We start from the raw sequence: 27,494 nt of genomic DNA on the forward strand, positions 1-27,494 counted from the left end.
TCTTCATTCTGTTCTCAGACCTCTTCCCGCCACAGCAGTAAGACCATTTCTTCATTATCTCCTGCCCTCTTGGGTGTTGTTTGGACTTTCCTCAGCTGTGGACTTCTGCTGATAGCCTTCTTTCTTGGCTTCACAATTCGCTGCAGGAAGAACAGGTAAGCAGCCCCATGCCTAGTTTCTCGTATCTCGTTGCCTGAAACATGAAACCCAGAGTATTAGTGTCGTTTTGGCACCACGAGCTGCTGGCTGGTATCAGCAAAGCTCGTGTCCTACTGTGGCATTAAACTATGTGAGAAGCTGTCCCTGAAGGAGGCCTGGCCTCGCAGTACAATTCCTTCTTGAGAAGGAGAAAGGTCTGGCCCACTCTTGCGCTAACTACTATAAGGATATCCAAAGAAGAGAATGAAGAGTCTCTCCTCATAAAGGATGGTGAGATCTTTCCGAGAAGATGAGGTATTTGTATTAAAAATAGAGAGCACGTAGAGAAATATTCCAAAGCAGCATTAAAGTTTATGGCAGCACGATTGGAACCAGTCTGGGTAAGCTAAGGTTTCTGTAAAAACAGTGAAGCCCCACTACCTGGCTATTCTGCTAGACAGTTGTGACTGGTTGGAAAGTCACTGGCTCATCCAGGTAAGGGCATATGGCACCCAGGACTGACGAAAGAAAGAAAGTGATGGCTTTTTTCTGAAGGGACTTGCAGGATCTTTCCTTCACTGGTATCCAGTCCTTCCCTCAAGGCCCACCCCATCTCTCCCACTCTGTGCCATCCTCCTGCCCCAGCTATCCCAGGCTCCCTCCTGAGAAGCCCTGCTCCAGCCTTCTCTCCCTGGTCTGCAGGTGATTTCTGGACGGAGCCCATGTCAGATTTCAACAACCCCCTCAGAGATGCCAAACTCGCCTGTCCCCACAACAGCCTGACACTTTGTGATCAAGTGTATTATGCTCCGTTGCCTGGGTTTGGCACTCGGATGAGGGTCCGTCAGTTGGATTTGTCTGCAGGCATTTTGGGGTGCCACTGGCCATCTGAGGCTTGGAGGACATGGAACTGTTAGGCAGCAGTGGCTTGATCTGCTGGGTCAACCTCAGCATGGCATTGAGGCGTGGCACTTGGCCCTGGGTGCACCCCTGAAGCTTCCCCAGCCACTTTTCATTCTGTTCCTCAAATACACTAAGCCCACTCCCATCTTAAGGCCTTTGATTTACTGTCACTTTACTGTTCCTACTGCCTGACAGTCTTCTCCAGATCGTCCCATGACTAGTTCCTTCTCATCTGATAGGTCTTGTCTCAAATGTCATCTCTTCAGGGAGGATTTCCCTGATCATCCTATCTAAGGTAGCCTCTCTACAGAATGGCCACCCAGCCCCCTACGTCTCATGCCATATCCCATCACCCTGTTTTATTTTCTTCATAGCAAATATCACTCTCTGATAGTACCATATTTATTGATTTACCTGTTTATTGTCTGCATCCCCCACCAGAATGTAAAGTCTGTGAACACAAGGACCTTGTGTCTCATGCTCACCACTGTCTCCAGCATTTAGAACAGACTGGAACATAATAAGTGCTCAGTAAATATGTTTTCAGTGATCCTGGGAGTAAGGAGATTTAAATCCCAACAGTAGCTGCTGCCAAGAAAATGACTAGGAAAATCACATATTTCAAGGTTAGAAAACTATGGAGTATACTGTTTTCAGTTACAACACATTTCTATAATGCAAGTTAGTACCCAATTGGCAAATAAGAAAATAACATCATTGGTTCATATGTAATTTTTTCCCCAACTAATCAATAGTTTAAAGCATCCAGGGACAAGCTTTCTTACAGTTAAAGAAGGAAGCCTTAAGCTAAGAATACTATGATAGCAGTGCAAGCAGTAGCTGTTTTAATGGCTTCAAGAACTGGTATTCTACCTACAATGTGAAGCTATCTGATGAAGTTGCAGGAGTAGATGAAGACACGAAGAAGACATTTCCCTTGTATTTAAAAAAAATTGATTGCTGAAGAAAACACAGATCCAAATTAGATTTTGATGACAATGTTATCTATTGGAGGTGAATGCCCTTAAGGACCTATGTCTTGCAGATTTAAGGCTGTAAAAATCAGCTGTGATCCTGGGTACAAGTGGTAGTGGATATTTACTGAGTACTAGTATTTTAATTGAGATACTTATTATTTTTTATTAGTATTCTGGTTACAAAGTTAAATGTGTTTCATATGTTATGGCCCCACATTATTTTTCCCATAACCGATTATTTTTATCCACAATTTTGTAGAATGCGAGGTTTTTTTAAAAGCATTTATATGTCTGAATACTTGTAAACAGTGTTATAGTAGAAGCACCTATATTTGTTTCATTCTACTAAAGATTTTGTTGCCTGTCTTGCTTTCAGTGGGAGCATGACTTGGCATAAAAAATAACATATTAAGAGGCACTGTGAATAAAAACACATTTTGCAGTTAAGTAGCTTACAAGGTCAGACAAGGAAACATAAAATAACCCAGTTTCAAAAGTGCTTTCTTAAATAGTAAAATTTGTTCAAAGGTGCAGCATCAGAGTTAGATCCCTCATTTCACTCCAGTTTTGTGGTCTCTAAATTTGTGACTGTGACTCTTGTGTGCACACACATGCATGTGTGTGCCAGAGTAAGAAAAACATTTTAATAAAAATAATGTAGCAATGTTCAAGTTCAGTCACCAATACTGCATTTTTGATAGCATTTTAAAATGTAGTCTACAAGAGAAAATCAGTAAAGATACAGAAGTCTTGAACAACTCCATCAACCAACTTGACCTAGTTGACATTTGTATAATCCTACACCCAACAACAGCAGAATACACATTCTTTTCAAGTACACACAGAACATTTACCAAGATAGATCATCTTCTGGGCCATAGAGAAGATCTTATTAAATTTAAAAGGATTCAAATTATACAAAGTATGTTCTCTGACCAGAATGGAATTAAATTAGAAATCTGTAACAGAGAGATCTCTGGAAAATTCTGAAATATTTGGAAACTAAATAGAACACTTTAAAATAACCCATGGTCAAAGAAGAAATCAGAAGGGAAACTAGAAAGTATTTTCAACTGAATGAGGGTGAAAACACAATATACCAAAAATTTTTGGATGCCATTAAAGCAGTACTTCAGGGGAAATTAGAGCACTACACTCCATATTATAAAGAAGAAAGGTCCACCTTACAAAACAGAAAACAAGAGCAGCTGAGTCCCCAAATAAGCAGAAGAAAGGAATAATAAAAATCAGAGTGGAAACTGATAAAATGAAAAACAGAAAAGCAACAGAAAAAAACAGCAAAACCAAAAACTTTATGAAGATCAATAAGATTGACCAACTTCTAGACCAAGTGACCAGGAAAATAAAAGAGAATATATAACTACCCAAGTAAGGAAGAAAGAGCTGTCATCACTAAAGATTCTATAAATATTAGAAGGAAAATAAGTTAATATCATGAACAACTTTGGTAGGCAGTCTCTAAAATGTTCTCCAATAAGTCCTACCTCCTGGTAGTCACAATATTGTGAAATCTCTTCTCCTTGATTATGGGCTGGACTGACTGATTTGCTTATTAGTCACTTGGGATAAGGTTACAAAAAGACTGTGGCTTCCAACTTGGATCCCTCTCACTCTTTCACTCACTCACTGTGAGGGATGCCACCTTCCATTTTGTGAGCTGCCCTGCGGAGAGGCCCACATGGCCAGGAGCTGATGTTTCCAGTCTGTGGCCATCAAGGACCTGAGGCTTATTAACAGCCATGTCAGTGAGCTTCAAAATAGATCTTGAGTCCTGCTAAGAGCAGTGTGAATACACTTGGAAGCAGATTTTCCCCCAGTCGAGCCTTGGAGGACTGCAGCCATGGCTCACCAAGGGGTATACTTGTGAGAGACCCTGAGCCAGAGGCGCCCTGCTAAACTGTGCCTGTATTGTAGAAATATTACTAGTTCTACACAAACTCTTCTAAGAAACTGAAAATAAGGAAGCATTTCCTAACTTATTCTAATGAGTTAGGAAACAAAGAATTTAGAAGAGAAAAAAACTATAGGCTCATGAACATAGATCCGAAATTCTAAACAAAATTTTAACAAATTGAGTCCAACCAATATCAAAAGGATAATTCATCATGACAAAGTTATTCCAGGAATGCAAAGTTGTTTTAACATCCATATATCAATCAATATAATACACCATGGGGAAATTAGAGGGAAATACAGCATGTTTACCAACTAAAAAAGAAAACCATATGATCATCTTAATAGGCATAGAAAGAGCATTTGACAACATCAAGGTTCAACATCCATTTCTGATAAAATCTCAACAAAGTAAAATAGAAAAGAACTCCCTCAACTTAACTCCCTACCATTTTTAATGGTAGAAGACTAAACGCTTTCCCATTGTGACCAGAAGCAAGATGTCTGCTCTCACCAGTTCTATTCAACAATGAAGGTTTTAGCCAATGCAAAGAGAAATAAAAGTCACCTAACTTAGAAAGGAAGAACTAAAATGGCTTACCTTCAGGTTACCTGATCATCTATGTAGAAAATTCAATGGAATCTATTTTTTTTAAAAACAATTAGAACTAATAAATTAGTTTAACAAGATTGCAGGGTACAAGATCAATGGACAAAACTCAACTGTATTTCTATATAGTAAAAACAACTGAAAAGTGAAATTAAAAGTAATGCCATTTACAGTAGCATAAAAAATATGAAATATTTAGGGATAAATCTAACAATGTGAAATACTTGTGCACTGAAAACTACAAAACATTGCTGAGAGATATTAAAGAAATTCTAAATAAATGGAGACATATTGTGTTCATGGGTTAGAAGACTCAATATTGTTAATTCTCCCCTTATTGATCTATAGACTAAACCCAATCACAATCACAATTCAGCTGGCCTTTTTTTGTATAAATTGACAAGCTGGTTCTACAATTCAAATGGAAATATGAAGCACCTAGAAGAGCCAAAACAACTTTAAAGAAGAATAAAGTTGGAGGACTAGGACCACCTGATTTCAAGATGTTACAAAGCTACAGTAATGAAGACAGTTTGGTATTGGGTAAATATAGACATATACATCAACAGAACAGATAGAATCCAGAAATAAACCTATGCATGTATGGGAAACTGCTTTTCAACAAAGGTGCAAAGGCAATTCAGTGGAGAAGGGACAGTCAGTCTTTTCAACAAATGGTGCTGGAACAATTGGATACCCATATGCAGAAATGAACTTTGATCTACATCTTGCACCATATTTAGAAATTAACTGAAAATGGATCATAGACCTATCTATTAAATCTAAAAAAATCTGAAACTGTAAAATTTCTCAAAGAAAACATAGGATAACAATTTTTTGACCTTAAAATAAGCAAAGATTTATTAGATGCAACAATAAAAGTAAAATCCATAAAACAAAGCATTGATGAGTTGAACTTCATCAAAATTAGAAGCATCTTCTCTTCTAAAGAGAAACTTAAGAAAATGAAAAGAAAGCCACATACTGGAAGAAAATATCTGCAAGTCATGTATCTGATAAACAACTTGTATCCAGAATATATAAATAATACTAAAAATTGATAATGAAAGAAGCAATCCAACAACAACAAAAAAAATGAGTGAAAGGTTTGAACAGACACTTCACCAGAGAAGATATATGGATGGCAAATAAACATGTGAAAAGATAGTCAACACCATTCATCATAGGGAAATGCATATTAAACCCGCAATGAAATACCACTACACACCTATTAGAATGGTTGAAATTTTAAAAGACTGGCTAAATTGGCATATACTGCTGGTGGGAATGTAATATGGTACAACCACTTTGGAAAACAGTCTGAACATTTCTTTAAAAGTTCAACATATGGCTACAATATGATCCAGTCATTCTACTCTTAGGTTTTTACCCAGAGAAATTAAACTATGTGTATACCATACTTGTATACCATGTTCGTAACAACTTTATTTGTAATAGCCAAAAACTGGAAATAACAAATATCCATCAACAAGTGAATGGATGAACGAATTTTGGTATATCCATATAATGAAATACCACTCAACATTAAAATAATTATTAATATTTGGAACAACATGGATGGATATCAAAATAATTATGCTGAGTGAAGGAAGACAGGCAAAAAAGATTGTATACTATATAATACCAATTATACAAATTCTAGAAAATTAATCTATTGTTAACTAATCTGTAGTGATAGAGATCAGATGAATGGTTGCCTGCAGGTGGGGGGTAACACAGAAGAGCAGGAAGGAGGGATGACCAAGGGGCATGTGGAAACTTTTGGGGGTGATGGTTCATTACCTTGATTGTGGCAAATATTTCACAGGTATATACATATATCAAAACTTAATAAATCATATAATCTTCAAAAATCATACAGTTTATTGTATGTCAGTTACACTCAATAAAGCTGTTGAAAATGTAGTCCATAAACATTCTTATTTTTCTGAGAAGGTTCTCATGAGTGAAAAAGTATATCATATTTGGTGTCCTTTTCCAAAGGGCCCTGCTAGGTGACCTAAAACCCATCTGTTAAGTGTGCTAGGTATTATTGACTGATACGGGGGAATGCACTCTTTTTTCCTAGATTCCTCATGCAATTTAATAAGAACCAAATTAACTCTTGGAGCAAAGTAGACCTTTCATGTCAAAAGGGAGGCTCTCCTGGTGCCTCCTCTGAAATGCACAAAACAAGGGCAATGTCCTAAGTTTTGCATGAAGCTAAACTTGTTCAATTAAAGGACTATCTTTTATTCTAAGACCTTATCTCACTGTCATTTGTGATAATGATTTAGATGGTAGTTATTTACATATTGTTACTTCTCAGAATTGAAAGTAGCATTCCCACAATAATCCCCAGTATCTGGGGTTTTACTACCTGGGAAATCAAAAAGTTTGAGTAATAAGAATTGTGTAGGGGGGCTTCCCTGGTGGCGCAGTGGTTAAGAATCTGCCTGCCAATGCAGGGGACACTGGTTCGAGCCCTGGTCCAGGAAGATCCCACATGCCGCGGAGCAACTAAGCCCGTGTGCCACAACTACTGAGCCTGTGCTCTAGAGCCCGTGAGCCACAACTACCAAGCCCACGTGCCGCAGCTACTGAAGCCTGCACGCCTAGAGCCTGTGCTCCACAGCAAGAGAAGCCACCACAATGAGAAGCCCACGCACCGCAACGAAGAGTAGCCCCCACTCACCACCACAGAGAAAGCCTGCATGCAGCAACGAAGACCCAATGCAGCCAAAAATAAATAAATAAATTAATTAATTAATTAAAAAAAAAAGAATTGTGTAGGATATGAGATTTTGCCCTACTTATAAGTTAACAACTTAGCCTGTTACTGTTTTATGCTGGCAAAAGACACAAGACTCTTGGGTCAGAAACAAAGTACTTCATTACTCATGGTAGAAAGCAGTAGTCAGAGCTTCATGTTGGGTTTGTGCTGGTTCCCATGCCATCAGGCCCATGGGGATGATGCAGGGCCCATGACGGATGATACTTGCACACACAGGGGGTTACCATTAAAGGAAAGGAACCTAAGCCTGGGGAATTCATCACTTTTATAGTGAGTCATAACAAGCCTATTCTTTGTCTGAGGGGTGGGGTATGTTACCTCATCCCTCAAGGTTGCTCACTGCAAACATAGCCCTGAGAAATGGTCTAGTTAAGGAGCAGTCAGGGCCTTGCCTGTGGCCATACCCAGCAAGAATGTATTTCTGTGGTGCCAGTTGTAACTTCTCATTTTTCATTTCTGATTTTATTGATTTGGGCCCTCTCTCCTTTTTTCTTGATGAGTCTGACTGAAGGTTTATCAATTTTGTTTGTCTTTTCAAAGAACAAGCTGTTAGTTTCATTGATCTTTTCTATTGTTTTTCAGTCCGTATTTCATTTATTTCTGCTATGATCTTTATGATTATTTTTCCTTCTACTAACTTTGGGTTTTGTTTGTTCTTCTTTAAGTATGAGGTTAGGTTGTTTATTGGAGATTTTTTGTTGTTTCCTAAAGTAGCTTGCATCACTATAAACTTCCGTCTTAGAACTGCTTTTTCTGCATCCCGTAGTTTTTGGATTGTTGTGCTTTTATTTTCTTTTGTCTTCAGGTTTTTAAAAAATTTCTCCTTTGATTTCTTCAGTGATCCTTTGGTTGTTTAGTAGCATATTGTTTAGACTCCACATGTTTATGTTTTTTGCAGTTATTTTCTTGTCATTGATTTCTAGTCTCATAGTATTGTGGTCAGAAAAGATGCTTGATATGATTTCAGTTTTCTTAAATTTCCTGAGACTTGTTTTGTGGCCTAGCAAATGATCTATCCTGGAAAATATTCCATGTGCACTTGAAAAGAATGTGTATTCTGCTGCTTTGGGATGGAATGTTTTATTATATATATAAATATAAAGTTTTTTATATGTGCTCCTATGTTGAGCACATACGTATTTATAATTGCTATATCTTCTTGGATCAATCCCTTAATTATTATGTAATGACCTCCTTTGTTCTTGCTACAGTTTTTGTTTTAAAGTCTATTTTGTCTCATGAGTATTGCTGCCCCAGCTTTTGTTTGATTTCCATTTGCATGGAATATTCTTTTTTCCATCCCCTTGCTTTTAGTTTTGTGTGTCTTTAGATCTGAAGTGAGTCTCTTGTAGGCAGCATATATATGGGTGGTGTTTTTGTATCTGTTCAGCCAGTCTGTGTCTTTTGATTGGATCATTTTTTTAACATCTTTATTGGAGTATAATTGCTTTACAATATTGTGTTAGTTTCTGCTTTATAACAAAGTGAATCAGCTACACATATACATATATCCCCATATCTCCTCCCTCTTGCATCTCCCTCCCACCCTCCCTATCCCACCCCTCTAGGTGGACGCAAAGCACCAAGCTGATCTCCCTGTGCTGTGTGGCTTGATTGGATCATTTAGTCCATTTTCCTTTAAAGTATTGATAGGTATGTACTTATTGCCATTTTGTTAACTGTTTTGGGTTTTTTTTTTAGTTCTTTTTTGTTCCTTTTTTCTTTTGTTCTCTTCCCTTTTGATTTGAAGACTATCTTTAGTGTTATGTTTGGATTTCTTTCCCTTTTTGAGAAGAGCATATATATTATGATTCCATTTATTAAAATGCTTAGAATAGACAAATCTATATAGACAAAGTATATTAGTGGTTACCTATGGCTGGGGAAAAGCAAATTAATACTATGAGATATACACCAAATGACAAATTTTTAAAGATAAGATAAAGATGCGAAGCTGTGAAATTCTTATCTGCTCATGGTGAGAGTGCAAATTGGTACAACCACTTTGGAAAGTGATTTGATATATCTTCTTTTTTTTTCCTGTGAAAATTTTTTTTCTCCCAGGTTTATTGAGATATAATTGACATATAACACTATATAAGTTTAAGGTGTACAGCATTATGACTTGTTACGTACATCATGAAATGATTACCACAGTAAGTTTAGTGACCATCCATCATCTTGTAGAGATACAAAATTAAAGAAATAGAAAAAAACTTTTTCCTTGTGATGAGAACTCTTAGGAGTCACTCTATTAACAACTTTCATATGTAACATACAGCAGTGTTAATTATATTTACCATGTTGTACATTACATCCCTAGTACTTATTTTTCTTATATGGCATATTTTCTAAAATTAACAATTCATATACCTTGTGATCCAGCAAATCCACTTCTGAATTATTCCCATGAGAAATGTATGCACATTTATACCAAAAGTTGTATAAAGAATATTCACACTAGCATTATTTGTAGTCACCCCAACTGTCCTTTAATAGTAAAAGGAATAAATAAGTTATGGTACATTCTTGCAATGAAATACTATTCAACAATGAAAATGAACAAGTTATAGTTAACACCCAGAAACATGGCCAAATCTCACAAACAAATTTTAAAAGCTAGCCACAAAAGAACATGTACTATATGCTTCCCCTTAAATACAGTTTAAAAGCAGGCATAACTAAAGTATAGTGTTAAAAGTCAAGCTAGTGAAAAAAAAAAGTCAAGATAGTGGTGCACCTTTAGGGAGGAAGGAAAGGGTAATAATTATGAGTGGAGGTTTTGAGGTATTGAAATGTTCTTTTTCTTGATTTGGATGATAGTTACATAGATGTTTTCTTTGTAATAATTCACTGAGCTAAACATTTATAATTTGTGCACTTAAAAAATACCTTTCCTTGTTCAAGATTACTTTTTTAAAAAGTCAACCTGTCAGGGATCTATAAGTGTAGAAGTCATGAATAGGAAGTGGCGATGTCTTCAGGAGACCGCTGAACATGAGGACGAAGAGTCAGCTTCTAAATACTTTCCTTACATAATGCCAGGTGTCCACGTGTTCAACTGCTTCACCATAATAGCCTTTCTTACTTTGATCAAATTCCTGCATCAGGATTTGTTCTTAAATTTCCTGTTCCCTTTGCTTTCGTAAATGTAGCTGAGCATCAAATCTTCACTTAATTTAGATGTTAACAAGGTTAGACAGTAATCTGACATTAATCAGTTGCTGATCCTATTCTATTCCTTCTTCCATCTCTGTCCCACTAAAGAGCTTGGTTTCTGGGGGGAGGGAAGTTTTCAGACAGTAGACATATTTCAGGCATTTTGAACTTTGCCATGATCAATGGAGGAAGATGCTATTCCCGTGTGCGTGTGTGTGTGTGTGTGTGTGTGTGTGTGTGTGTGTGTGTGTGTGTTAGGAGGAGGTGGTGATCAGGATGCTAATCTATGCACAGTGACCTTTGTTTCTATCTGACTGAGCAGATGTAGGAATTAATCATTGTCACTCCCGGATGCTGCGGCAGCAGCTGTCCCCCACTGCCTTCCTGTCCCTGATAGATTTATTAGTGCATTTTGTTTGCTGGAAAACATGCCTCAGCAGAGAAGAACTGGCAAATTAGAGAAGCTTATCTGTGAATATAATTTTCTAGGAACATGTTTTTCCTGCACATCGTACTTATATACTCTAAACTCTTTAAAAGAAGAAGAAAGAGAGAAGAGAAAAACAAGCTGGTAATATTGTGTATGTAATATCTGAACAGTTATGTCTCACCCTGAGAAATTTCACAGTGGACCAGTAACATAATTACTGTATAGCCTAGGATTGCAAAGAACTGATTGTCTTCTAACCTCTATACCCTTCTTCTTTTTGTATCTGCCCCCCCACCCATTAACTTTCAACTATCAGTTTGGTCCCACCCCTGGAATCTGGGCATAGTTTGGCTGTAGGCACAAGAAAATAAGTGGTCTAAATTAGTACTAAATTCATATTATAGCAGGCCCCACTAACAACTTTCAGACTATAACTAACACTCTCTGGACCCCAGGCATCCCCGCTGTGTAGATATCCCTGCAGCCTCACCAAATCCAACCCATGCCAATATTGACACCAGTCTGGACGGAAATCAAAGTGGCCACACCGTTTTGGATGTTGGCAGTCAGCTCCAGAATGCAGTATAAATTTCCTAGATCTGGCCTATCTATTTACTGTTTTTAAAAAAAAATTTTATTGGGGTATAATTGATTTACAATGTTGTGTTAGTTTCAGGTTACAGCAAAGTGAATCTGTTATACAAATACATATATACACTCTTTTTTAGATTCTTTTCCCATATAGGCCATTACAGAGTATTGAGTAGAGTTCCTTGTGCTGTACAGTAGGTCCTTATTAGTTATGTATGTTATATATGGTAGTGTGTATGCGTCAATCCCAGTCTTCCAAGTTATCCCTCCCCTTCCCACTCCCTGGTAACCATAAGTTTCTTTTCTTTTTCTTTTTTTTTTTTATAAATTTATTTATTTTATTTTTGGCTGCATTGGGTCTTCATTGTTGCTTGCGGGCTTTCTCTAGTTGCAGCGAGCAGGGGCTACTCTTTGTTGCGTTGCACAGGCTTCTCATGGCGGTGGCTTCTCTTGCAGAGCATGGGCTCTAGGCACGCGGGCTTCAGTAGTTGTGGCATGCGGGCTTCAGTATTTGTGGCACGCGGGCTCAGTACTTGTGGCTCGTGGGCTCTAGAGCGCAGCTCAGTAGTTGTGGCACATGGGCTTAGTTGCTCCACGGCATGTGGGATCTTCCCGGACCAGGGCTTGAACCCGTGTCCCCTGCACTGGCAGGCGGATTCTTAACCACTGTGCCACCAGGGAAGCCCCCATAAGTTTATTGTCTATATCTGTAAATCTATTTTGGTTTTGTAGATAAGTTCATTTGTAGTCTTTTTTTAGATTCCACATATAAGCGCTATCATATATTTGTCTTTCTCTGTCGACTTACTTCACTCAGTATGAGAATCTCTGGGTCCATCCATGTTGCTGCAAATGGCATTATTTTGTTCTTTTTTATGGCTGAGTAATATTCCATTGTGTATATGTACCACATCTTCTTTATCCATTCCTCTGTTGATGGACATTTAGGTTGAGTCCATGTCCTGGCTATTGTGAATAGCACTGCAATGAACACTGGGGTGCATGTATCTTTTTGAATTACGGTTTTCTCTGGATGGCCTATCTATTTTAATTTTCCCCCTCTCTCTTATCAAATCAACATGCCCTAGGGCAGAGGCCAGAGGGGAGCAGCCAGTGTCTATTTAGAGTCTGTTCATTCCTTTCCTGGTGGCATACTGCATGCTAGAATCCTAGACCTCTCCCTTAGATACCTACACTAGCCTGTAGTATACCCTCCCTTTCTGGTACAACCCCTCATTCACTGGGTCCTCTGCTAATTTTCTGTACTTCCTGACCCTGCTTGGCAGACTTTGATTCTCACTCATAGTTCACTATTTTGTTGACTCTTTTTTTTTTTAATTTTTTTGAAGTCTTTATTGAATTTGTTACAACATTGCTTCTGTTTCATATTTTGTTTTTTTGTCCGTGAGGCATGTGGGATCTCAGCTCCCCGACCAGGGATTGAACCCACACCCCCTGCATTGGAAGGCGAAGTCTTAACCACTGGACTCCCAGGGAAGTCCCTTGTTGACTCTTTCTTCTGTATTTCTCTTCCTCAAAGTGATGTCCTGGTTTTACTTTTTTTTTAAATTTTTTTAATTGAAATATAGTTGATTCACAATGTTGTACCAAGATCTCCTGGTTTTAGACATCCTTGCATGTTCAATCCCTAAATTACCACTGCTTCTTCTTCCTTTCATGCTCCCAGTATCTGGTTTGTGTGTGTTAATCCTATGAGTCTGCCTAGACTCCTGAATTCTGGTCTAACCTCTTTGGCCACCATTTGAGCCCCAATTCTGACCATCTTTCTGTTTCTGATAGTGATACCAAGCACCTTATTAGGAGAAGACAGGTTAATCCTCTGGATATCAACTTTAGTATTTGGTCCCATCTACCCCACTGCCCCCAAAAAACAAGCTATCCAAGTGTCCACTGACAGATGAATGGTTAAACAAAATGTGAGATATACATGCAATGGAATATTATTCAGCCTTAAAAGGGAAGGAAATTGACATATGTTACAACACGGATGTATCTTGAGGACATTAAGTGAAATAAGCCACTCACAAAAAGACAAATACTGTATGCATCTACTTATATGAGATATCAAGGGTAGTCAAACTCATAGAAATAGAAAATAAAATGGTTGTTGCTAGGGGCTGAGGGGAGGGAGGGAGAAATGGGAAATTATTGTTTAATGGGTATAGAGTTTCAGTTTTGCAAGTTGAAAAAGTTCTGGAGATTGGTTACACAACAATGTCAATATAATTAATACTACTGAATTGTACACTTAAACAGGGTTAAGATGGTAAATTTTATGTTGTTTTATTGTATGTAATTTTATTTTTATTTTACCACAATTAAAATCTTTTGAAATTTTAAAGAAAAAAATTAAAACTCCTATTAGTAGTAACTTATTTTGATAAAATAATCTACTATAGGGCCATTTCCTTAAAACTGTATTTTATTGCCTGTACTATCTTTCAGGGGAATAATGATAATGATCATCCTTAGATCATTACCTGTTTTGTGAAGTTGTTACTTTATTTTTCATGTCCTAACTTTGCATTTCTGAAACTTTAAATTTATTTATTTTTATTTTTGGCTGTGTTGGGTCTTCGTTTCTGTGCGAGGGCTTTCTCCAGTTGTGGCAAGCGGGGGCCACTCTTCATCGCGGTGCGCGGGCCTCTCACTGTCGCGGCCTCTCTTGTTGCGGAGCACAGGCTCCAGACGCGCAGGCTCAGTAGTTGTGGCTCACGGGCCCAGTTGCTCCGCGGCATGTGGGATCTTCCCAGACCAGGGCTCGAACCCGGGTCCCCTGCATTGGCAGGCAGATTCTCAACCACTGCGCCACCAGGGAAGCCCCTTCTGAACCTTTAAATGGTATCATCTCTTTCAAGTATTCCAGGATTTCCTTCTAGTATACACAAGATCTCTTTGTGATTTAATAGGTTTCTATGACATCCCCATTGGTCTTCTCCTTTCCAGGCTGCAGAGTGGTCTGTCCCCATTCTTTAGAGACTCTGCCACTCAGCTTTTCTTCTCCAGAATTTATTTATTTTCCTCATATCCTTCTTTAGTAAAGGTGACGAAAGCCAGATGTTTCATTCTGGCACATTGTGAGACTTTACCCTGGGCTTTAGATTCTTACCAGAAAGGGAAGGAGGTGGCCTAGTTTTGTGAGAGATATACAGCAAACAGTAGTAAAATAGAAATGTTATTGGCAAGGAGAGTCTTTCTCAAATCTCCATGGGTAAGAATTCCTCAGACACATAAGATAACAATAAGAATATACTTATTCTTTTGAGATATAATTCACACACCATGAAATTCATCTTTTTAAAAAATAATTAATTAATTAATTAATTTTTGGCTGCATTGGGTCGTCATTGCTGCATGCGGGCTTTCTCTAGTTGCGGCGAGCGGGGACTATTCGTTGCGGTGCGTGGGCTTCTCGTTGTGGTGGCTTATTTTGCCGTGGAGCACGGGCTCTAGGCCTGCAGACTTCAGTAGTTGTGGCACACAGGCTCAGTAGTTGTGGCTCACGGACTCTAGAGCGCAGGCTCAGTAGTTGTGGCTCATGGGCTTAGTTGCTCTGAGGCATGTGGGATCTTCCTGGAGCAGGGCTTGAACCCGTGTCCCCTGCATTGGCAGGCGGATTCTTAACCACTGCGCCACCAGGGGAGCCGGAAATTCATCTTTTTAAAGTGTATAATTCAGAAGGTTGGACAATTATCATCACTATCTAATTCCAGAATAATTTCATTACTCTGAAAAGAAACCTCATACCTGTTATCAGTCCCTCCCTATTTCTTCCCTCCCCCAGCCTCTAGCAACTACTAATCTACCTTCTATCTCTATAAATTTGCCTAATCTGGACAATACGTATAAATGGAGTCATACAACATGTGGCCCTTTGTATCTGGCTTCTTTCACTTAGCGTAATCTTAGCATAATGATTACAAGGTTCATCCATGTTGTAGTATGAAGCAACACTTCATTCCTTTTTATGGCTGAATAACGTTCTGTTGCATGAATATTCCACATTTTGTTTATCCAATTATCAGCTGATAGATATTTGGTTATTTCCCCTTTTTTGTCTATTATGAATAATATGCTGCTATGAACATTCATGTATAAGTTTTTGTGTGGACATTATGTTTTCCTTTATCTTGGGTGTATGTCTAGGAGTGGAATTTCTGCATCATGTGGTGGCTCTGTGTTTACATAAATGCTGAGCTCTTTTCCAAAGTAGCTCTAGCATTTTGCAGTCTCACTAGCAATGTTTGAGGGTTCCAGTTCCCTCCACATCATTACCGACACTTGTTATTATCTGTCTTCTTTATTCTAGCCATCCTAGTGTATATAAAGTGGTTTTGTGGTTTTGATTTGTACTTCTCTGATGGCTAATAATGTTGAGCATTTTTTCACGTACTTATGGATCATTTGTGCATCTTCTTTGGAGAAATGTCTATTCAAATCCTTTCACAATTTTTAAAATTAGATTATTTATGTTAGGAATATAAACCAGTGATATCTCAAACTTGGTTTATATTAGAATCTCCTAGGGAGCTTTTAAAAATCCTGATATCCAGACTTCACCCTAGACCAGTTAAATCAGAATGTCTGGGAGTGGGACAGTAGCAGCAGTTTTTTCCAACTTTCCAGATGATTCCAGTGTTTGAGAACCAGTGCCTTAGACTAGATGACCAAGCTGATGATACCAATATAGAAATGTTAAAGATTTAGAAACTTAGAAATTATGCCAGGTATTAAAAATTGAACTAAATGTGAATTGTAAAAAGTCTAATCAGGTCAAGAGGTAGAAGCGAGCTTTTTAACAGAGATTTTTGATAGAATCAACTTTGCTATAACAGGAGGTTTCAAACCACCTACAGTTAGAAAAATGTCCTGGCTGTGGTTCTTGCCTTGTGACTAGGCATTGGTCTTAGGAGGTAACCATGGGTGAGCCAATTAAGGTGAGTTATCATGACACATTCAATCCCTAAGCCCAGAAAATTTATCTCAATCATTCAGTGTTCAAAGGGAAACTATGACAGAATATGAGTATTAGCTAAGAGAAAATTGAAACGTAGGCTTTGAAAGTCATAAGAAGATTGGAGACTGTTTTAAGAGATTTTATTGGAAGTGTAGGGAAAGAGTAACTGAGAATTAAAAAAAAGAAAAAAATCCAAGCACTTAAAAATGTGATAGTCACAATGGTTATTGTGGAGGGAAAAAGACATCTCTCAAAGACTGTAAAAAGCTACCCAGAAGAGATCAGGGAGCCCACAGAGTATGTCAGGTTAGGTACAAAATAGGAGAAAAAACTTTGAGAAGCACCTTTGAAGAGAGTCCAAAACACATAAAGGGATTATTTAAATCTATTAAAAAGAAGCTTAGAATAACAGTGGGATCTTTTGCTGTTAATAGTGGGGCACAGGGAGTGCTCAGAGACCAAAAGACAATAAGTCTAAACTAATTATGTGCCTCTGAATTTATTGAGAAAGATACCAGAGTGATTACCACATTCAAATTGCCTCCTATGAATGAATTAGTAGTAGTTGATCAAATAGTTTTTTCTGTTTTGCATATTTCAAGTCAGGTAGACAAATAAATATTGATTAGCCACTGGAAACTGTTGACATTCGTCTTGAGACTTTTGAAGGCCTCCAGAAGAAATTTTTCTCTTGGCCATGCCTTTCTCCGAAGCTCTTGCCCTAGCCCTCTCCTTCCTGTTACCACCAAGCTTCTTAGAAGAGTGGTATTCACCAGCCACCTCCATTTCCTCACCTCCAGCTCATTCTTCAACCCATGCCCTGATTCCAGTGAAATGGCCTTTGACAACGTCGTTAAATCAACTCATCTCTTTTTAGATGCCATCCTGTTTAGCCTCAAGCCATGTTAACACTTAACCATCTCCTCTGTTCCTCCTTTCTGAAAACTTCTCTGTTCTTAACTTTACCATACATGATTGTCCTGGTTTTAGCTGTTTGCTTCTTACCAGCTGCTTTCACTGGCTCCTGTATTCCACCTACCCATTTAATGTTGATATCATCTTCGGTTCCAGTCTTAATTCACTTCTTAGACTATACCCATCACCTGGTCTTAATCCCTCCTGTGACATATCCCCAAGCCCTGCCTTTTTCAAATCCCACATTCTAACTTCATAGTTGATATTGTCAGATGGATGTTCCTCAGTCAGTTCAGATTTGGTGACCAAAAACCAGACTCATACCTTACCACTAATCTCTCTCTACCTCCGTGTATTTCCTGTCTCCATTAATAGCACTACCATCCACATTTCTCATTCTGGATTTCCTTGTCTCCCTATACATCCAGTTAGTCACCAAGTCTTAGACATTTAACCTCTGAAATGTCTCTAAAATTGTTCTCCTATTATCCACCTCTGTTGCCCAAGTGTAGTCCTGATCTACTTTTCATCTGAATTCTTACAGGAGCCCCCTAACTGCTCTTGTCCATTTCCAGTTCAGCTTCTGCCCTCTTGCCAGCATTTTTTTCTTCAAACATAGACTTCTATTGCCTACCCAACTCCTAAGGTAAGCACTTAAGATCTTTTGTAGTCTGGCCTTAATTTACAATTTCTGTTTATTCCCTTTAAATTAAGTTGTACTTTCTTTTTTTTTTTTAAAAGCAAGGAACATGACTTTTTTTTTTTTTTTTTAATGGGAATTATTTATTTATTTATTTATGGCTGTGTTGGGTCTTCGTTTCTGTGCGAGGGCTTTCTCTAGTTGCGGCGAGCGGGGGCCACTCTTCATTGCAGTGCACGGGCCTCTCACTATCGCGGCCTCTCTTGTTGCGGAGCACAGGTTCCAGACGCGCAGGCTCAGTAGTTGTGGCTCACGGGCCTAGTTGCTCCGCGGCATGTGGGATCTTCCCAGACCAGGGCTCGAACCCGTGTCCCCTGCATTGACAGGCAGATTCTCAACCACTGCGCCATCAGGGAAGCCCTTAAGTTGTACTTTCATCATACAAGATAATGGCCATTCCTAGAGCGTACCATGCACTTTCATCACCCAGCCTTTCCTCATGCTCTTCCTTGTTTCATGACTCTTCTCATTTTTCACCTGATAAACTCCTATTCATCCTTTAAGACAAACTCTTGTCCATCAAAATGTGGGCCCTGGACCACCAGCATCAGTAGCATCTGGGAACTTGTTAGAAATACAAATTCTCAGCGCCCTACGGTAGACCCTACTGAATCTGACACTTTGGAGGATGATGACCAGATCTGTACTTTAACAAGCTCTTCAGGTGATTCTTACCAATTCTACAATTTAAGAAGCACTGTTCTAAGGCACAATTCCTTTATCAATGTCCACAGCACTTTGCATATACCCATAGTACTTGCTACATTGTTTCATAATCATATTTACCCATCCACTTATCTATTTCCTCTGCCTCATATTGAGTCCTCAAATTCAAATACAATATTTTTGTTTATTTCCTAGCACCTGCCACAGTGTCTGGCATACAGGAGACGCTTGATAAGAATTCGGAACCTTAAGCACACTCTACTCCCCTCCAGGATTCGGTCCAGTCAGAGGGCATACAAACACACAGCGCTGATAATCAGAAGGTGTCCAAGGTTTCTACTCTTAAAGGCTGACATGTGCCACACTAGCCAAAAGCACACATACTGACAAGACCAAGTGTCAGCAAGGATGCAAAGAAACTGGATCTCTCATACATTGCTGGTGGGTAAAATGGTACCACTACTCTGGAAAACAGTTTGGCAGATTTGTACAAAGTCAAACATACACTTACTGTGTAATTCAGCAATCACACTCCTGGGTATTTACCCTAGAGAAATCAAAACTTATCTTCACCAAAAAAAAAAACTGTACATAGATGTTTATAGAAGCTTTCTTTGTAATAATCAAAACCTAGAAACAACCCAAACATCCTTCAACAGGTGAATGGATAAACAAACTGTGGTACCTCCATATAGTGGAACACTACCCAGCAATAAAAGAGAACAAGCTGTTAACACATGCAACAACGTGGATGAACCTCAAGGGCATTATGCCGAGGGAAAAAAGCCAGTCTCAAGAGGTTACATACTGTATGATTCTATTTATATGGCATTCTCAAGAGATGAATTTATAGTGATGAAGAACAGATCAGAGGTTGCCAGGGCTTATGGTTGGAGGGAAGGGTGTGACTTGGAGCGGGTAGTTGGAGGGAGGTTTTGTTTGTTTGCATAATGGAAGAGTTTAGTATCCTGATTATGGTGGTAGTTATCAATGCATTAATCTATACATGTGGTAAATTTCATAGATCTACACACACACAAAGAGTGCATGTAAAAACTGGTGAAACTCGAATAGGGTCTATAGTTTAGTTGATAGTATTGCACCAGTGTCGATTTCCTGATTTTGATAATGTACTCTAGTTATGTAATATGTTATCTTTGGAGAAAGCTGGGCGAAGGGTACACAGAAACTCTCTGTTCTGTTTTGCAATTCCCTGTGAGTCAAATAATTTCAAAAGAAAAAGTCTTTTGAGAAAAAGAAAGCACAGGAATTTCTGGTGAAAGCTAAATTAGAAAGCGCTGCTTGACACAACTCTAAAATGGGCCCCAGGAAGGGAGACGAGTTCATTGCCCAGTGGAGATGGGAAAGGAGGGAAGTGGAGTGGAAATTCCTGCCTTAGAGACTGTTTGGTAGAACGTGGCCCAGGCCTGTTACCTCTCTTCAGTCTGACTGTGGACTCCTGCTCGCTCGGGGAAGAGTGAGTACTGGGGTGGAGAGGGAGGTGAAAGCTTCCTCCTCAGCAGTTTCCCACATGAGGAGAGTGGGAGGAAAACCTTTCCTCAGTAGGCCTAGGTGGGAAAATGGAAAGAGGGGTTAAGAAATGTTGACATCCTGGACTTCCGTGGTGGTCCAGTGGTTAAGACATTCTGCTTCCACTGCAGGGGACATGGGTTCCAACCCTGGTTGGGGAAGTTCTGCGTGCCGCGCGGTGTGGCAAAAAAAAAAAAAAGTTAACATCCCTTAACAAGGTTAAAGGTGTGCCCGGTGAAAGATTAAATGGCATAAGAACTCAGGCTCTGGAATCAAACTCCACCTCAGATCCCAGCTCCATCACTTATTAGGCATGTGACTTGATCACTTTAATGAACTTTGCTAAATCCCACTTCTCTATTTAAAAATAGGAGTAATGGGACTTTGCTGGCAGTCCAGTGGTTAAGACTTTGCACTTCCACTGCAGGGGACACGGGTTCAATCCCTCGTTGGGGAACTAAGATCCCGCATGCCAGGTGACACAGCCAAAAAATAAAAATAAAAATAAGTAAAAAAATTTTTTTTGAATAAGAGTAATGATACTGTGTATCTCAGAATGCTGTGAAGATTACATTACGTAGTATATGTAGAGCACAGCCTAGCACATATTAAATATATAATTGATGTTGCCTACTCTTTTTAATATTATTCTGTATAATTATCAATATTCTAAGTAGTAGAGAAAATATGTATTCATATGATTCTGACTATAATGTAATTTTTGATGATCCAGAGGTACTTCAGGGTCCTTCACTACTTCAAACATCATGAAATCAGCACTTAGTCCCTGTATGTGTACACACAGACAATTTAACTTAAAGGTACTAGTTGTTACTTTCTGTCACAGGCTTCTTATCTGCTTTTTACTTCAGGTACATTATCTCTAACCCATATAGCACTCAGGAGGATAAACATTATTTTCCCCAACTGAGATGAAGAAACCACCTCAGCATGGTTAGACCGATCACCCATCACACACAGTTAGTCAATCTAGTCCGTCCGATTTCAAAGCCACGCCTTTTCCACAAATTTATGTTACCTCAGTATTAACCTCAGTGTTAATCCATGAAAGCTGCTTAAACATACACACAGACTAACAGTTGTTCCTTTCACATCAGATTACAGGTCAGAATATGCAACTCCTGTCACAGCCTAGGGCAGACACTTCCAGGCCATTGCTGGGGCCAAGACTTGGACACTAGACAATGATGGAAACCAAGAGCCCAAAGCCAGCTGTAGCAAGAATTCAGTCTAGGGTTTCAGCCAGTAGGTTGAGCCAGGAGTCGTAGGGAACCCTGCCAAGGTCTGAGGTCCAGGCCAGCAATCAGAATTGGAAGAGGCAGGCAGTGCCCAGCAGAAGACACTCCAGGGGACTCAGACTTCCTCTCTGTCTCCTCTTGATGGTAAATTCCAGCTAAAGGTGAGAAGGCAGAGGTGAAAACCCTGAGCCTGGGATTTCCCTGGTGGTCCAGTGGTTAAGACTCTGCACTCCCAATGCAGGGGGCCCGGGTTCGATCCCTGGTCAGGGAACTAGATCCTGCATGCTGCAATGAAGAGCCCACATGCCGCAACTAAGACCCAGCGCAGCCAAATAAATAAACAAATAAATATTTAAAAAAAGAAAGAAAGAAAGAAAAGAAAACCCTGGGCCTGCCAGAGCTACTGCAGGACGTTAGAAACCAGGGTCAGGAAGGCCCTAGCAGAAGTTCGTTGATCAGTAGGATGGACACAGGTCCCAGGTGGCTGGGGTAGACTGGGGGGAAGTGAAAGAACACCAGAAGGAACCAGGAGTCAGGACATCTAGATTAGCTGTCCCCACGTGGTCCCTATCTGGCTGTAAAACTGCATACAGGTCCCTTCATCTTAAAATAAGGGAATCAGGTTCACTCAGTGGTTAAAGCCATGTTCCTTAGAACCCTAAGACTCAAAGCCTGTCGTAGGCAATTTGTGGGGGGCAGAGTGGTGGGGAGCAAGCAGGTCCTGCCTTTCTAGAAGTCTCTCTTTTTCTCTTTGGAGTACCCTTCCAAGACTCATGATTTATCCAGGATAAGAGACATTTAATAGGTTTCCACCAGGTTCAGGGCCCTGTAGATGGTGCTGATAGAGACAAAGCTGAGTAAAACCCAGTCCCAACATCATGAATTCCCAGATTCTGGCCCAGTAGGGAATGATTCCAGCAGTTGTAGCTGTTTGGGATTCCACTCAGATTCCCTAAGGCCCAAAGTTCTAATACCACCAACCTGAGGATGAGAAAGAAGGGGAAGAGGGAAAGGAAACCTCCCCAAGATGGCAGGCCAGTCTTTCGTGCCTCAGAGAGATCAATTTACATGTCACCTGGTAAATGGTAATATTCTGGTTCACAGCAGATGCCCTGTGATTGGGTGTTTCACGTGGCCAGTTGTGCTCATGCTTTATGCTCTACTTAAAATCAGGACATCTGCTCTGTCCTTTGGGAAGTGCTACAAGTCTCCTGCTAGGAATTGCTCAAGGTCTTTCCCACAGCTGAAGGGAGAAAGGAAGTTGAAATCACTGCTTCATAAATTACAGCACATGCCTACCCCCTAGGGTCTGAGGTTATATGACAGAAGAGGACTTTTTGTGTTTCTAGTGTTTCCCCCTCACCAGCATTTAAAAACACATTTAAAATATATTACAAGTGCGTGAGACATAGAAACTAATTTTTAAAAAATCTATGTGGAATTTGACCGTAATACTCCTAATTAAAACCATACAAGCTCCTTTCTAGTAAGGGTACCCTTTGGTACCCTTTTTTCCTTCTCATCACCAGCTTATCTTGAATCTATCAGTATGCTTTTTCACCACTGTCCTAAACTTGAGCTGGTATAATGAAGTAATTAATGGGCATTGGGTCTTATATCTAAATATTCACATTTCAGCTTTAAAAATATTTGCAAGGCTCCATTTTTAAATTGACCCTTAGGCCTGTTTATAGTCCATGAGAGCTATGCATTCTGAAATTTGTATACTGGGAATTCATATTCATAGTCACATAAAAATATCCATATTAAACATACATTCATATACATAGATTTTGTTAAATTGCTCAATGTATACTGAGAAAATAACTGGTAATATTAAATTAAATTTTTATTCTATTTTAAAAGATGACAGAATAAGAAAATTGTCTTTGCCATGAAAACATTAGAAACCAGAGAGGTGGAGTCCTAATGAGCTGAGGACAGAAATTATATCTCATTTGCTTTCCTGTCTCCAGTTCTTCTTAATACCCTGACAAATAGATATTTAAGAATTGTTGAATTAATGTCTGATGCAGAAAGCTTATTAAAAAGATAATAATGAATAAAACATGGAGACACGAAGATCATCTGTTAAAGGGAAATTTAGGGGCAGGATGTATTCCAAGTTTTCTTTTGCACTTAATAGCTAAATATTTTGATTGATTGATTGAGACGTAAATTCTAATGCATCTCTGATAACCAGGTCAGCCTATTGTTCCTGCTTAAGTTAGAGAAGCAGAAATGCAAAGGGTCCAAGGGGGGCAAGCGGGGGGTGGTGGTGGGATGAATTGGGAGACTGGGATTGACATATATACACTAATATGTATAAAATAGACAGCTAATAAGAACCTGCTCTATAGCACAGGGAACACCACTGCACAGTAGAAACTAACACAACATTGTAAAACAACTATACCCCCCCAAAAATAAAATCTTCTGAAAAAACAAAAAAAAAAGAAATGCAAAGTGTGACTGGCTTATTAATAAGCCAGAGCAGGGAAAAGAAATTTGCTTCTGGAATAAGTTGAGAAGGGAAGAGCTGGAAGGGGCCCTAGATTTCATTAAGTCAAACCACTGCTAACCATTTGGCTCTTCTGCAGGCAGAATGTCCCTATTCATCTAGTTCCTCCCCAGCTTCAGTGCTATAGGCCTGAATTGACAGAATAGTTGGTAGGGACCTCGGTCTCTCCGTGTAAAACAAGGCTCTGCAAGCACTTACGGCTACAGGAAAGCAGGCAAATTTAGAGAGGCCAGCCTCACTCAGGACAAGAAGCAGGGCTGAGTGTTTTAGTTCATGACAAAACATCATTTACTGCCTGCAAGGATGTAAAGAGAAGGCATGCATTGCAGCCTAGCTGCAAGCAGCAAATCAAGATCAGCAGATTTTCTGAAGTCAGAATGGGATGCGTGTTAACCTCTGAGCAGATGTCACTGAGACCCTGTAGCCTATGTGGTCATGAGGATGAGGTTTCATCCATCAATTGCTCAACAACAATCATATCACTGGGCCTACATGGCCCTCGACACATGATGTAAGAGACATATTCGACAAAGGCATTTCCTGGGGGGATTCTCCAAGATGAATTCAGCCAATGGAAAGGAATCTTTCAAGTGGCCTGATTTCACTGGAGACAAGTGAACACATATGCATGTGTGCCTGTGTGAGTATACACATCCCCAAGATGCTGCACTTTCCTAGAAACAAAGAATGGGAGAGCAAAAAGCTTCACAAGCATCCCATTAGGATCCTTTCTCTCATTTATTTTTAGCCTCCCTTGGCACCATGCTGAGAGAGGAAGCAGAGGAGGGGCTCACCCAGATGACACAGCTTTTCAGTGAGGGTTTGGGGGCTGGGGATTTGCCAAGTGGTTAAAACCCTGTGTCTGTGGAAGTCCACGGCACCTAAAATATCTTGGCCCTTTTGTGTTCAGTAATGCCAGGGACTTTCCAGCCATTCTAGGAGGGACCAAGGGGACCCTCCTAAAGCTCCTACCATTACCCAGAATGTACCCCTCTTGTCTTAGCACACATTGAACCGGCTCTTGACTCTCCCTCTGACTGTCAAGGATCTCTGCCACTTTATGGCCATTTGGCACACTTTGGGAAGGATGAGCGCCTCCTTCCTCCACCTAACAGAGGAGAGCATTGCCAGGGAAAAATGAGATTAGGGAAGACAACAAAGAAAGGAAGAAACAATGGGCCTCCCATGTCCATTAATGAATTCATTCATTCATTCATCCATCTAACAAATGGTTATGGAACACTTGCCATTTTCCAAAGCCTGTGCTAGGGGCTGAAATACAGACAAATAAGAAACAGCCTGGCTTTTGAGGAGTAGAAATTGTCTAGTGGGACAACAAAATCAATACAATTGTTGTGTAATATAACACAACAATTGTATTGATGCACATATACCCTGGGGTAGTATAAGGACGTGGAGGAGGGCACCAAGCCTAGACTGAGGGCATCATCCAGACAGACACGTGCTCTTATTTCTTTGAATCCAGTGAAGTGAGTCACTCACAAAGGAAATATGAAGAAATAACTCATAGAACAAATAAAAAGATTGACTGGTAGTACAGTAAGCTTGGCTGATTGATTTTGGTGGCAACGGTCTACAAGGTTTTACAGTTTTCCCCCCCAGCAGTCAGCGGCCTGGATGTAAAAGCAGACAGTGAACTGTAATTTTTTTTTTTATTTAACTATAGTTGATTTACAGTTTGTGTTAGTTTCCAGTGTACAGCTTCAGATTCTTCTGCATTACAGGTTATAACAAGATACTGAATACAGTTCCCTATGCTGTACAGTAAATCCTTGTTTATCTGTTTTGTATATAGTGGTGTGTATCTGTTAATCCCATACTCCTAATTTATCCCTCCCCCGCTTCCCCTTTAGTAACCGTAAGTTTTCTATGTCTGTGAGTCTGTTTCTGTTTTGTAAATATGTTGATTTGTATTATTTTTCAGATTCCACATATAAGTGATATCATATGATATTTGTCTTTCTCTGTCTGAGTTACTTCACTTAGTATGATAATCTCTAGGTCCACCCACGTTGCTGCAAATGGCAATATTTCATTCTTTTTATGGCTGAGTAACATCAATGGATTGAACTTTTGATGCGAGTTTTGTCGAGCAAGTGCAGCAAAAGGGCCTGTTTGGAAAGGGAATTGGGTGTTGTTGAGAGAACAGTTCAGATAACCAACCAGAGGTTTGAAATTGAGTAGAGGAAGGAAGAGAGACCGTGAGAAAGCTAAAGAACCAAGGAACTGGAGGTCTGGAGGTTGTCAGTGGGCAAGTGTATTAGATGTAAGCCTATGAGAGTAGAGGGCTGAGGATAGGAGACTCATTCATTCATTCATCAAGTATTTATTGGGTGATTTTTAAAATTAATTTTTATTGGAGTATAGTTGCTTTACAATGTTGTGTTAGTTTCTGCTGTACAGCAAAATTTACTGAGTGATTTTAATATGTGAGGTAGTGTTATAGTGCTGGGAGTACATCATGAACAATTCTAATTGGCAGGAGAAGACAGTAAACAACAAGAATAATAAATATGTAAATTATGTAACATGTTAGAAGGTAATAAGTACTATGGTGGGATGGGGATGGAGAGAATAGTGTGGGGTAATAAGGATTTAGTATCTAGTGGAAGAGTGTGATTTTAAGTGGGATTGTCAGTCATCATAGCCCTGGTTGAGAGGGTAACATTTGAATAAAGATATGAAGGGAGAGAGGGAATGAACCATGCACATATGTGAATTAAAATATTCCAGGCAGGGAGCACAGCCACTTGAAAGCCTTGAAGTGTGAGAGCACCTGGTGTTTTCATGAAATAGCAAGGAGGTGTGTGGAGTGGAGTGGGCAGGGGGAAGAAGTAGGAAATGAGGTAGAGAGGTAACGGGGACCAAATGTGTAAGCACTGTAGACCCTGGTAAAGACTTTGGCTTTTCCTTCGAGTGAGATAGAAAGCCATTGCAGGGTTCTGAGCAGAGAAGTGACATGAAAATAGAAGTCGGGAGGGTCCAGAGTAGAAGCAGGGAGACCAGTTAGGAGGCTAGTGTAATAATCCAAATGAGAAATTCAAAGTCAGACTTTGATCAGGGTGATGGCAGCAGAGGTGGTGAGAAGTAGTTGGATTCTGGATGTGTTTTAAGGATAGAGCCAATAGGATTCATGACAGATTGGATGTGGGAGGTGAGCTAGAGTCAAGTATGACTCCACGATTTTTGGTCCAAGCAAATATAAAGATGAAGTTGCCATTATCTGAACTGAGGAAGAATGTAAGAACAGGTTGAGGGGGAAGACTAGGAGTTAAATTTTGGGTGCATTGAAATCAGAGATATTGGTGTTTAAATTTTCTGAAGTGGAACCATTCTGAATGATCCTAAGACCCAGGGTGTGACCCAGGGTGTCTGAAAGTGGAATAAA

General features: G+C 39.6%; 1 protein-coding gene and 1 non-coding gene across 5 annotated transcripts in view; both read left to right on the forward strand.

Annotated features, from left to right (window-relative positions):
• Nucleotides 1–27,494, forward strand: part of GPR156 (G protein-coupled receptor 156) — an 89,598-nt gene that overhangs the window by 30,267 nt on the left and 31,837 nt on the right. For 3 of the 4 annotated variants that reach the window (XM_057546098.1, XM_057546100.1, XM_057546099.1), the window contains exon 3: nt 19–155. In XM_057546098.1, coding sequence (XP_057402081.1) covers nt 19–155 — 137 coding nt within the window. Of the gene's footprint in view, nt 1–18; nt 156–8,904; nt 8,990–27,494 lie in introns of those variants that run through there. The other variant, XM_057546101.1, reaches the window with a different exon arrangement.
• TRNAG-CCC (transfer RNA glycine (anticodon CCC)) lies at nt 21,763–21,835 on the forward strand. Its single transcript has one exon. It is a non-coding gene; the product is annotated as a tRNA-Gly (tRNA).

The sequence above is a fragment of the Balaenoptera acutorostrata genome, chromosome 4 (assembly GCF_949987535.1).
Source record: "Balaenoptera acutorostrata chromosome 4, mBalAcu1.1, whole genome shotgun sequence".
In the NCBI taxonomy this organism is placed as follows: domain Eukaryota; kingdom Metazoa; phylum Chordata; class Mammalia; order Artiodactyla; family Balaenopteridae; genus Balaenoptera; species Balaenoptera acutorostrata.